Raw genomic sequence first — 14,453 nt, 5'->3', positions numbered from 1 at the left:
GAGAAAGAAGTTACCAAAGGGTCACTGGAGATTTACGAAGAGGGAAGGGTCAGGGAAACCAGAGCCAAAGCTTGAGCCAAAGGATATCTGAGAGGAATCCAATAGATCTGACACATGGTAGATTATTCATGGCCTTTGACAGAGCATCTTCAGTAATGGGCTGAATGCAAAGCTTTGATTGTTACGAGGCAAGAAATGAGTGAAATGAAGAGACAGCTAATATAGACCATCCTTTTAGTTAATTTGGGCATTGAAAAAGAGAGTTAAGAGAAAGCAGGGTTGTTGTTGTTGTTGTGTGTGTGTGTGATGGATTTGAGCATGTTTATTCAGAGAAGAGTAAGTTTAATGGGAGAGATTAATGATGCAAAGGAAAGAGACGGTATGATTGATGGTGAATTCTAAAGTTGGTATGAATAACAATAAATCAAAAGAAAATAAGGTGAAGGCAATATTATTTATTATGGTCCACTATATATTTAATGCTTTGACATTTATTTCATCAAGTCCTAAAAACCCTGTAAGGAATTATTTTTCCGATTTGTAGTTAAGGAAACTGAAGCTGAGAGAAAATAAAGAGGTTGCTAGAGGAAGTAAATTTGGTGAAGTCAGGATCCAAATCCAGACCTGGCTGAACCCCAAGGCCCAATGCGTAAAGGAAAATCGAAAATTTGACAAAGAAGAAAGGATAATTAAAGGAGTTTAACAGGATGTTTAGAGCTGCAGTTAGGGTATCAAAACTGGGTTTGAGGACTTGGGGAAGGGTAAAATCTGTAATTGCCACTATGTTGCATTCAATAGGATTTTAGAGATGGCTAAGTAACTCCAAAAGCATAACAGAGACATGAATTTGTAATGCATACAGTCAAGTGCTGTTATGTGACTTATTCCCGTTTCTTCAGTTCTAACAGAACATCAATATTGGACAAAGGCCAGACTTCTAAAATTCATTGTAAGCCGGTCTATTAAAAATATATGCTGAAGAAAGCAGTTGGACTATTTGTCTATGAATTCTCTAAAACTAAACTTTAAAAAATTTGAATATAGAGAGAATATGACCAACTATTTTATTTAAATTATGAGAGCTAGTTAAGGATATTATTGGGTAAGTGAGATCAAGTAAGTCCTTAATTTGACACTTGCTTTCTACCACATCAGTGAGTAAACACATGCAGAGCACGTCCTGTGCACTGGATGGTGGGAGGGAGGGCAGCCCACTACCTATGATCAGCTTCTAGAATTAATAAGGGAGAAAAACTACATAGGTAAAGCAGGGCATGCTGCCCTTTAGATGCAATTAGTATATACTAATATATACTAAATAAAATGGAACAAAATAATATATAAAGTACCAAATGAGCAATGCTAACAATGAGAGAAATGAAGGGCCAAGAAGAATAGTGAATATTCACTGTCCTAAACATACAGCTTTCTCCCGAGTAATTGGTTCTCTACACCAATCAGTCAGTCATTGTTTTATATTGACAAACACATCAACGTCTACCCTCTACATATCAACATCTACCCTCTGTATCTTCCTTCCAAACCTTTGACCACTTGAAAAAAAGATCATGGTCATTGTCAGCCAGACAGTAGAGCACAACAGAATCAATCACTCTTTTTTCTCTCTCTCTGTCTCTCTCTCTCTCCCACACACACACACACACACACACACACACACACACACTCACACTCACACATACCAGCCCACTGTCTACAGAGACAAACAGAGTGTCAGGGTAAGTCAAAGAGAACAAGATGTCACAGGATTCCCATCACCTACGTGAGCAATAGGAACATTCCTAGTCAGAAGTTCTAAAAAATCAGCTAGAGAAAGTTCATGGAAGTCTGGTTTTCCATTTCTTGAATTCAATTGAAGATTATTTATGACTAAGATCTCTTTACCTAACATACACACCAAACTATATGAGTGAACACTGTGGTGGGAGAAAAAAGATACCATCTGTATTGTTCCTAGGATAAGTAAACATCTGTTGATTTTGCAATTCTATAGGGGCCCAACAAAGATGTATTTTTCTGTCTACTTACACATGGAAGTAACCATTTTCTTAAGTCTTCTAAACTGATGGAGATGGAGTAACATGCTCAAGATGATACAAGGAAATATATTATTTTGCTTAAAATGCATTCTAATTTTTGCAGTACACTTTTATCTTCAATCACAAAGTATTTCTTAATCTGTGGCCACATTCCAGCTCATTTTCAATATTTCAGGTGTTTATGGTTGAAAAGATAAGTTTTCATAGGACTGAATTAATTATCAATATGACTATTTGTTATTTGAAATAGTCTGGGATTTCTTCAAGAATTCTGTGAAGCAAATTGTGGTTCCCAACCCTTTTGCTCTTTGCCTAGCCCCCTTTCATACTAATGATCCCAGGGGGACATTGTCAGAAACTGAAAATTGAGTAGTTTATTTGAAACACTTTATGGATTATAGGAATATGTGGCATTATTATCTACAGCAGTACTAAAACATGAAAGAAATGTAGGTGTTAATTAGATAACTTTATCGAAACACAAAAGTTACTCATTCACAATGAAGAGGGACTCTTCATAGACTGTATAAGTTATTAACCTCTCAAAGGAAAAAGGTAACAAAGAAATGTAAGAATGTGATTTGAGTCTCCTTCTTCTTTCTCATCCTTCTTCACATAGTTAACGTGAACGTATAGATGGCACTTGTTCATTTACAGATATTTACTAATGATTCTCTTTTTTTTTCCTGTATTTTAAAAAAATCATGAGTGGCTTTTTCCTTCTACCCACTTTATTCAGTAATGATCAAATTCACTGTGTTGTAACTCCTTGTGAGATCCTAAAATGAACAATGTTTCACTGATGGGAGATTAGGAAGAATTCAGCAAATCTGTAAATCAGTTGGGGGCAAAATATGTTTTAATTTACAAATATGTATTTCTTCAATACAGAAGTATGGTCCATTAGTGGATTATAAACCTCAAACATGAAAAAATATCTACTCCTTTCAACAATTCTGAAACAATAGTTCATGGAAAATTTGCACGCATATATGATAATCTTAGATTTATCAGAATGTAATTATAACATTAAAGCTACATAAGTGTTATTAAAGAAACAATGATGAGATTGCACATTTTTTCTCTATCAGGTTTAGATATGCCCTTAGAAAGACATAGCTACCATAATTTAGAATACGAAATTTCAGTATATGATTATTTGGCATACTTCAACATGTGATTATCTGGCATACTAAGAAGATATGACTTTTGGATTTACTTTAAATAAAATTGATAATTAGAAGAATAAACCAACAGGAAACATATTTTCATGTGTGTCACAACCTAATACAGGTTACCATTTCCTTAACCGCACATTTGCAAAAGGCCTTTGGTAGCTTGCAAAATTATTGTACCTAAAATTATCCATAAAATACCATTCTAAAGCTGCTGTCCCTTGCAACAGCTATTGTTATTTCCTTGCAGACAGCAAAACATTCACAAAATAATTATCTAGCCTACCTACAATGGCAATGGCTACTATACACATTCTGGCAAAATGTAACAGCTCACAAAGAGGTGGAAGATATATAAAATCATTTAACAAATTTCTTAGAATAATTATCAAGCATAACTCTGCAAAATTAGAATGCAGCCACTATAAGAGTGAATTGGCACCTAAAGAAAATGATAGCAATAACTTGTATCAGTGCTATTATTGCAGAAGCAGAAGTATAATTACCCACAGGATGTGAGGGAAAAAAAATATTTCCCCCATCCATCAAATCCTACACTGGTAATTACTGTCAAATCTACTGTCATTATTCTGTAGTATTATGTTATTTATGGAGCATGTGCAGTTTGCATGGGGCTGCATCTGTTAAACACTGAGTCCTCACTGGAGAACTGGAAGTGGAAGGATAACTCTTTGAAAATCAGAGTTGATCTCAGACAGTAACCCTGGATGTTGAAGACTTTTAGGGAAAATTTTAGTATAAGTCCCCCAGTGGTCAACAATTCAAGAATAGGGTTGTAGAGAATTGAGACAGATACCCAGAATGTACTGAATAACAGTATTATGAACAAATACACAAGACTGAATTGATGCATTGACTTACCTGAGACAGATACCATGTTGCACTGATCAATGGTGACATACAGTGTCTAATTACTAAAATGATTGCACTTACCAGATACGTAAGAATTCCTACCTAAATTCTTTGCAGGAATAAAAATAATGCTTATTCCAAATTTGAAAGACATAAAATAAAACTAGTAATTTATTAATTTTATTACAAAGCATCATGCTCTGTATTTATTTTAAACACAGGCAAAAGATATCTTATTATAATTCCAGATAGTGGATGGTATCTGTGCTCTTCTGATAATTATTGTGCTATTTATTAAAAGTGGGGGGGAAGGTTACATTGGTTGATAGTTTACTTTCTAGAAATCACAAATAATTTTCAGAAGTCCAATATTACATTGACTTAATCTATCAGACTAAAGCTAAAATAACCAGAACCTATTTATAGTGTTTCAATATTCTATACTAACTGTTCATGGGTAATACAATTGTTTATCTTCTGAGAACCCAAGGGCAAATTTTGACATATTCACCAATCACCAACACAATCATTTTCCTATTTATATTTTCCTAAGAGTATCGGAACTATTCATTTTTTTTTTTTTTAACAAAATGTGCATACCTTTGTTACAAACAGAAAATTATAGCTTTTCTAAAGTTAATTAAGGAAACACAAAGTGTGTTTTATGCATTAAGGTAGTATCCCCTCCTTCAAAATCTTCCCTTGGTTGCATTCTTATAAAACTAGTATCCTTCAAAGAGTTTTCTCAGATTTGGAGGTTCAACTTATATAATAAGGAACTGGGACTTCACACAGAAAGAAAAATATCACATATGAGAAACAAATTTTAGCAACATGAATTGACTTTTTGTTAGGTAGACTTTTTGAATGATCATCAAAATTTATGCCTTTAACCTAATAATTATTGATATCATTTTATGTGCCTAATAGTATCTTAGACTTTTGAACAAAAGAGTAAGGTAATAACTTTTTATTTTCTTCTCACCAAATCCTCTCCTGTATGGGACAGGCTATTTAGAAGCCAGAAAGACCGGATAAGTTTCAAAACAGGTTATTTAGGTGTGGGAGTGTAGACTCAGAGCTGGCGTATGGCAATACTGAAACAAGTTGACTAATCCTGCAAAATGTTTTTTAAGACAATGAATGACCCAGGACCGACAGACAATACTGTAGCATCATTTTCAAAAGAGCAATGTGGGTGCACACATACGTGCACGTGCACACACACACACACACACACAATCATTTTATAAAAATAATTTTAGAGAAAAAATGGGGGGAAAAATCACTTACTGAAAAGTCTTCAAAGATTCTCTTGAGTTCTTTGTGACCATGCCTTTCAGCAATATGTGCTGGATCAGAGCCCTCCAAATTTTTCATCTTAGATGCCCAGGTTGCTCCTGAACATTGAAGCAAATAAACAGCCAAGTTCTTCAAGCCAAATTTTGCTGCACAGTGCAGAAGAGTTGGAAGTTCTTTGAAATGAGTATCTGTAAGCATAAGAAGTAATAGAATGTAGTATGTTTTTATCATATCTACAATCCTATAAGAAAGGATTGAACATAATCTACTCCTAAAATAATTCCCACAAAACACAACAGACTTTTAGTGTGATTTTGCATACAAGAAATGGTTTTAGCAACAATGTACTAAAAAGATTATTCATCACGACCAAGTGGGGTTCATCCGAGGGGCACAAGCGTGGTTCAACATACGCAAATCCATCAATGTGATACACCACATAAACAAAATAAAGGACAAAAATCATATGATTATATCAATAGATGCAGAAAAAGCATTTGACAAGATACAACATCCATTCATAATTATAACATTTAATAAATGTGTACAGAAGAAAAATGTCTTAACATAATAAAGTCATATACGAAAAATTCTCAGCTACTATCATAATTAACCGTGAAAAACTGAAGCCCTTTGCTCTACGTTCAGGAACATGACAGGGCTGTCCCCTATCACCTCTGCTTTTCAACATAGTATTGGAAGTCCAAGACAGAGCAATCAGGCAAGAGAAAGAAACAACAGGCATCCAAATTGGGAATGAAGAAGTTAAATTGTCACTCTTTGCAGATGACATGATGCTATATATAGAAAACCCTAAAGAATCCACAAAAAAGTTATTAGAAACAATAAATGAATACAGTAAAGTTGCTAGCTACAAAATCAATGTACAAAAGTCCATTGCATTCCTATATACTAACAATGAAATATCAGAAAAACAAATAAAAAAGTAAAAGAATTCCTTTTGCAATAGCAACAAAAAGAATACCTAGGAATGAACTTAACCAAGAATGTGAAAGACCTATACACTGAAAACTATAAGACATTTTTAAAACAAATTGAAGAAGACACAAAGAAATGAAAAACATTCCATGTCCATGGATTGGAAGAATCAACATAGTTAAAATGGCTATATTACCCAAAGCAATATACAGATTTAATACAATCCCCATCAAAATCCCAATGGCATTTTTTAAAGAAATAGGACAAAACATCATCAGATTTGTATGGAACCACAAAAGACCTTGAATAGCCAAAGCAATCTAAGAAAAAAGAACAATGCTGGAGGTATCACACTCCTTGACTTCAGCTTGTACTACAGGGCAACAATAATCAAACCAGTGTGGTACTGGCAGAAAAACAGATACACAGACCAATGGAATAGACTTGAGAACCCAGAAATAAACCCACATAAATATGGACAGAAAATTTTTGACAAAGCAAAAAACATACAATGGAGAAAAGACAGCCTCTTCAATAAATGGTGCTGGGAGAATTGGAAAGCCACATGCAAAAGAATGAAACTAGACTGCTATCTGTCACCATGTACCAAAATTAATTCCAAATCGATCAAAGACCTAAACCTAAGACCTGAAACAATAAACTGCATAGAAGAAAACATAGGTACTAAACTTATGGACCTGGGGTTCAAAGAGCATTTTATGAATTTGACTACAAAGACAAGAGAAGTAAAAGCTAAAATAAATGAATGGGACTATATCAAACTAAAAAGCTTCTGCATGGCAAAAGAAACCATCGACGAAATAAAGAGGGAACCAACTGGATGGGAGAAGATTTTTGCAAACAATGCCTCTGATAAGCGGCTAATATCTAAAATATATAAGGAACTCATACAACTCAACGACAACAAAAACAAACAAACAATCCAATTAAAAAAAAGAGCAGGGGACCCTGAAGAGATATTTCTCCAAAGAGGACATATAAATGGCCAATAGACATATGAAAAAATGCTCAACATCACTAATCATCAGAGAAATGCAAATAAAAACCACAATGAGATATCACCTCACCCCAGTCAGAATGGCTATCATCAACAAGACAAATAGTACCAAGTGTTGGAGAGGCTGTGGAGAAAAAGGAACCCTCATACACTGTTGGTGGGAATGCAGATTGGTGCAGCCGATATGGAAGGCAGTGTGGAGGTTCCTCAAAAAATTAAGAATAGAATTACCATATGACCCAGCAATCCCTCTCCTGGGTATCTACTCAAAAAAATCTGAAAACATTTATCCATAAAGACATATGTGATCCAATGTTCATTACAGCTTTATTTACGGTGGCCAAGACATGGAAACAACCAAAATGTCCTTTAATACATTAGTGGATAAAGAAGTTGTGGTATACATACACCATGGAATACTATTCTGCCATAAGAAAAGATGAAATACGTAGTACCATTTGTGGCAACATGGACGGATCTTGAGATTATAATGCTAAGCGAAATAAGTAAGACAGAAAAAGTAAAGAACCATATGATTTCACAGATATGTGGTATAAAAAACTGAAAACAACAAAAGAACAAGACAAACAAATGAAGACATAAAAACTCATAGACATAGACAATAGTTTAGTGGTTACCAGAGGGTAAGGGGGTTCTAGAAGAGGGTAAACAGGGTCAAATATATGGTGATAGAAGGAGAACTGACTCTGGGTGGTGAACACATAATGTGAGATATAGATACTGTATTACAGAATTGTACACCTGTAACTTTACTAAGTTACTAATGTGTAACTTTACTAACAGTTGTCACCCCAATAAACTTTAATTAAAAGGAAAAAGAAGAAATGGTTTTAGCAATCTGTCCCTATTTCCCATCTTAAAATATATATAAACTAATATTCTATTAGCATTAATGCCTACTTTTACTTGCGGGGTAAGTTTAAAGACACAGCAATCTCTTAAATGTAAACAAAACAAAACAAAAATATTATAAATTCCCTTTGAATGTACTTTGACATTAGCCAAACACTAAATAACAAAATTAAATAAGCTCGCCTGTAAAACCTTTCTGTGTTTTCTACTGCCGTGCCTAGTTTGCTTCCTTCTGAAACTGAAATGAACATGAAATTCCTGGACGGATTATACTACATTTCTGTGTGAGATTTTTCTTTCAAAAAGCAACAGAAAATACAGGTAAGTACTTTTATAAATATCTCCAGTTTGGAGATTTCCATTTCTATTTTACAGCATTTATATCAATGTTTTGGAGTTTGAATTTCATAGTTACTTATTAGTTATCAATTAGAAGACAGATATTAATTATACATAATTACAAAATGATAAATATAAACTGCTATCCCAATGACCACACACACACACACACACACACACACACCACACACTGATGAATGATGATTTGTTAATTCTTCTACACTTTCACACCTAGATGGAAAAAAATGTGTTATAGAAATGACACACAAGCTTCCTTTAATAGCTGTGGCATCAGCAGAAATAAGCAATGTGAAGGCTTACAGCAACAGAAACAAAGACCTCAAAGCAAAAGTCAATTCTGTTTCAGCAAAATTTTAAAGCAATGAAAACAGCCACCCTGTGTTTTTGCAAACTGAATCTAGCCTTACCTCTTTGCTATTTTGCAGACAAAAATAAAGGAAATTAAACCTTGAGCTTTCAATTCACTTGGGTGTTTCAGGGTTGAATAAATTTAGTTTGTTGGTTGATATGTTTTAATAGAAAACAAAAAACAAACAAAAACTCTCAGTACACATCAAGAACTTACTGTAGGGAAATATTTTACCTTTCAAAATATATTAGAAATAAATGGCTGTAGGTAAATTTATGGTCATATCTTAATGATAAATGCATTGGTTCCTTCTTACATGATGTGCAGTGGGTCAAAATTATCAAATATTTTATGAAGATAGGCTTATGAAAACTGAAATTGTCTAAGGCAGGTACCAATTTTCATAATGAAAATGATGTATTTTCTTTAAAATGTATTAAGATGTAATTTTCTGTTTCATTTTCATTAAACTGCATTATAAACTATAACTGTCTACTGTAATTAAATAAAGTTAATAAGAAAAATATTTGCATGACAATATCTGATTTTTACATGCCCTTAGTCATCTCTCTTTGTCACACTGTACAATATACAAAAAAAAAAAAGTCATTATCTGCCAATCAGTGTTTTATGCACTGTTCCTATACATTGCTCTTCTATTAATAGTAAAAAAAATGTTATTTTCCTTCAATAAGTGTTTAATTATTATAGGAATACTTTTACCTTTTAACCTCACCAACTTCCTCTATCCGTAAATTCATCAAGATTAAGTTAGTATAACATTAAAAACAACCACTTCATTACGAATCTCACTACTTTTGCACACCAAAAAGAGTAAAAAGGACTGTGACAAGTGGTGATGTTTTTCAGGGTATATTTCTTAACAGTCTTGATGCTTTCAATGTGTTTTCTGACATGAAAGGAAGTTCTGCTAATTTAAGATTATACCGCTGATACTAACCGGGACCACAGGTTTGAAGGTTGGCTTCTTTATTTCCCATTTCTTCATTTTTAGTGGTCGCTTAAAAGCCATTAAACTACTAGAATGACATGAAAGAGCTTTGGAGAATAACGTTCCCGTTTCCTATCCAGTAAACGAATTAAATTCCTAGAGTCTTATGAGAGATGATCTAAGTACTGCTAGCATATCTCTAATGACAGAGTATTCTTTACTTCCTAAGGCAAGAACCTCTAATGATGCTTTCTTGGTTAGACACTTATTGTGTCTGCTAAGTGAAATGTATTCCTTCTAAATCCCTGTCTCTTCATATCCTTTGGGAAATACAGAATGGCAGGTACAAAAGCACAGGCTTAGAGTCAGTAGGCTCTGCCATGTATTCACTACGTGAACTCCAGCCAGCTAATGGTTATCTGCACCGAGGCTTCTCATCCAAATTTGTAAGGCTATTGAAATAATTAAATGATTTAACATATAAAAAGTGCCCGGCAAGGTGTTTGGAACAATAACATTCAATAATTATTAGTTTCCTTCCCTTTCTCTGCATCAAATAGTTTGAAGTATCCTTGTCCTAAACCATCTTTGCCCCAACCTTATGATCTCTAATCATTTTCATTTTTCCAAAGTACCTACCATCCTGAGAGCTTGACCCCATAAATGGTTAGACTTTTATAAAGTGAATCAGTTTCAAACCTGCCCAAATGGTCATTTACAGCAAATCTTTTCATTGTCTTGAATGGGGTTATTTTACCTACTCATGTTCATTAAGTAAGAAATGCTCAGCCTGCTAATGTACGTGATCAGTAAGTAGAAAATTTCTAATTTAAGGTGTGTTTTTTTTTTAATATGACAGAGTTAACCTTTCAAAGAATTTGAAATGATTCACAGGAGCTATATTAGTTATTCTAATGTTAATTAAATCATGATCTCTGGCATTATTTTTGCAGAATATCAAATTAAATATACTTGGTATGAGCATATAATATTGTATTTATATATATATATATATATATATATATATATATATATACATACATATATTCATATATATGTATTCATCTCAACAAAGTATGATTATGCTAAGAACTAGTTTGGATGTTTAAGTGTTGTACATTTTATACGATTGCATGTTTTGTATTTTAACCTTGATTTGGTTATTACGAGAATTTGAGATAGCAATGAATCCCTTTGTATTTGGAACAGGCATGCTTGTAACAACATAAGATGAGGACGTCCTTTATCTTAAAAAAAGCTTTCTGGGGAGACTAGCTCCTATCCCAACCACTGATTCATTGTCAGAGAATGAGTGTCGATCAAATAATGTGCCTGTGACTCGGGAGAATTACATGCTGTCCCTATTCTTCAGCACTTAATTTAACTCGAGAGCACATGATCACTAATGTTTTTACTTAAATATATTTATCTTTCTATTGGCTTTTCAAAAAATTATAGAAGTGTAATTTACACTTAAAAATGCACTAATCTTGTGTTTGATGACTTTTGACAATTGTTTATATCCATGTAACCACCACCCTAAACAAGCTAAAGAAAGCTTTATCACCACAGCAAATTCCTTCATGATCCGTCTGTTCTAGTCAATTCCCACTTCAGAGGCAACTGCTTTCTAATTTTGTCAACATACATTAGTTTTATGTGTTCTTGGATTTCATGTAAATGGACTCATCTAGTTTATACTCTTGTATGCCATTTTCTTCTGGCCTCAATTTCTGATGAGAAGTCAGATGTCATTCTTACAATTGTTTCCCTGTATGGAATGTGCTTTCCACGATACACCCTCCCTTCTTCCCTCCCCAACAGCTTTTAAGGTTTTCTCTTAACTTTTGATTTTCAGCTGTTTAACTATGGTGTGTTTAGGTATAATATTTTTTGTATTTGTTTTGCTTGGGAGTTGCCATTATTTCTTCAAATATTTTTCTGCCTCATTCTCTCTCACCTCTCCTTAGGGAATTCAAAAACCTATATGTTATATCATTTAATATTATTTTACAGAGCTTGGATCAGACCTGAATACAAGTAGTATATAGATGAGCAGAGTTTATTTTTTTCTATGGCTTTATTTAGATTCTGAAGTTATCCTGTATTTTTCAGTTTGAATAATTTATTTGACTGTCTTTAACTTTACTGATTCGTTCTCTTCTATGTTGTTTCTATAATTAAAACCATCTTGTATTTAAATTCTGATATTGTATATTTCTGGGATTTTATTTTGTTTTTATTATAATTTCCATTGCTTTGATGAAATTTCCATCTTTTTACACACGTTGCCCAACTTTTACAATAGATTCTATAACATGTTAATCATAGTTATTTTAATGTCCCTACTTCATAACTTCAACATTTGGAGCATTTCTGTTGCTGCTTCTATTTGACTGCCCCTCTTCTGGATCGTGAATGACCTTTTATTCCTTCTTCATGTTTCCTGTAATTTTTTATTGTATGTTGAGCATCGTATTAAAGAACTGAAGTAAATAATATTTACCCCCAGCAAAGGCATACTCTTTCTTTAATTAGACAACTACACTCAGGAGCTGAGTCAAGTTAATCTGTAGATGAGCTGAGCTTGGTTATTTTGCTGTCTTTACTTACATTCAGTTAACCACTGGCCTCAGATATTTTGAGGGCAGGATCATAACTATCAACAGCACAGTTTGGGATTGAGCCCTGGTAAGACTCAGGAAATCTCTGTTGCTCTACAGACTGACTGCCAGCTTTTGGGTCACTGAATGGTTCTTTCTACTCTCCAGTCCTGCCTCCAGATTTATTCACATAAGAATATCTCTCTCAGATTTTGTGCAGCCTGTGTAGTACACTCAGTTAAGGCAGAGCCCTTCCCATCCCAATAGCTGGTGGCATTTCTTCTACATTTATGCCTCTCTGCACTGAGAACCCTATGCCACAGCTCTCCCTATGGTAAAAGTTTTAATGGGTGTCTCAGCAATCCTTTCCCACTCCCACTCTTTAGCAGCCAGGAGCTGGCCCTTAAGGATGCCTCAGAATGCTTTTTAAGGATCTCTCTCAGCTTTCCTGTCCCCCTCAGCCATTGGTATGCTAGTTCTGTGCACTTATGACAGCCTACCAAAGGGAGTTTGTGGGTGATACAGACCTACTTTGTAACTGGGGCGCTTTGTGATTTTTATCCATCACACTAGCCTAAATATACCGCTTAAAAGCTTGCTAAATGTTTAGTTGGTTTGTCTTTACTCCTCATCTCTAGTGAGTTCTGTCTTGTCCTATAAGGGATGAAGGAAATCATGAATTTTTTCTGTCTTGTCAAAGACTTGTCCCTTTCTGTAATTTAGTTCATTTGGGTTTTTTTTTTTTATCACCTATTTCTTCTGGGTTAAAAAATAAATAAACTGTGATTTTGAAGATAATCTTGCTTGTTCTTGTTGTCACAATGAAAACAATAGACTCTTATAATGTTGTACATCCTAATCAGGAGCAGAAATCTTATTAGTCATACATCATTTGTTAGCTCATACATCATTTAGTTATTTTCTTAAACTCATGGCATTTATTTTACAGTTTATAATCTTCCTTATTTGATTAAAATAATAGATTCCTCAAGAAGATATTAAAAAAAGCTTTAAGAATGTGCTTAATCTGCAGTGTACATCTGCTTCAATTCATGGCAATTTTCATTTAATTAATCAAGATTCATTACATCTGTTTTTATTCCCAAGGTGTAAATAAAGAAGCCATACTTCACAGTAAGGTCTAGCCAATTTGCTATTGACTTTTTTTCTGGATAAAATAAATTTTCAGTTTTCAGTTGTTTTGGCCAATGTCTGTCAAATGGTAATTTCAGAAGAACAGAATGAAATGTCTGGGAGAAATTTTTCAAGGAAAATACACATTGATTCGTTTTTCAAATAAAAATACACAGATGAGTTGGCCCACAATAAAGAAATTGAGCCACATATTTGTTTGTGCTGAGCCATTTCTAACAGTTCAAGGTAATCCCTATAGAGGATGGCTAATGATTAGATAAAGTAATCAAACCAAAGCTTTCAAAAGATTAACCTAGTTCCCCAGAATAATAAAATGAGAATATACGCAAGGTTAGAATTACAGCTTAAAAAAAATTTTAAAGTAAGATGAGTATGCAAACTGTACACACATGACCATGTAATGTATTCGTTCTCATAAATCACTATCTAGAATCATAAATATTTTTCCATTCAAAGTAGAATGACCAGATGGCCATTTTAGGACAAAATAACGAAGCACACAATAAACAGAAGATACAAAGTCAGGATATATGCATTCTAATCCCAGCTCAGCCACTAAATCTGTGGCATTTGAGAAAGTTCCTTCATTTCCCTGGACTTCACTTTATTTGTTTTTAGAATAGAGGGCTGGGTTCAGAATTACATGACTTCTGTTAGTCTTCTGAGCTAGAGGGTATGCCACAGATGGTTTTAAGGTAATTTCCCTGGATGTTTGTCAGACGCTAATTAAAGGCGTCAGGATGATATTTGCAAAGGTTGAAGAAAGGTAATGATCTTCATTCCTTTCCTCATAGGAT

General features: G+C 33.9%; 1 protein-coding gene across 1 annotated transcript in view; it reads right to left on the bottom strand.

The window, feature by feature from the left end:
• The window catches only part of BANK1 (B cell scaffold protein with ankyrin repeats 1), a 301,747-nt gene that overhangs the window by 166,131 nt on the left and 121,163 nt on the right, over window positions 1-14,453 (bottom strand). Inside the window, exon 7 of the mRNA XM_019738939.3 lies at window positions 5,399-5,595. Within this exon, the coding sequence (XP_019594498.3) occupies window positions 5,399-5,595 (197 nt within the window). The remainder of the gene's footprint in view (window positions 1-5,398; window positions 5,596-14,453) is intronic.

Source organism: Rhinolophus sinicus, chromosome 1 (genome assembly GCF_057876585.1).
Source record: "Rhinolophus sinicus isolate RSI-liver-muscle chromosome 1, RSI-T2T, whole genome shotgun sequence".
Classification (NCBI taxonomy): Eukaryota; Metazoa; Chordata; class Mammalia; order Chiroptera; family Rhinolophidae; genus Rhinolophus; species Rhinolophus sinicus.
This window is presented reverse-complemented; position numbering and strand designations above follow the sequence as displayed.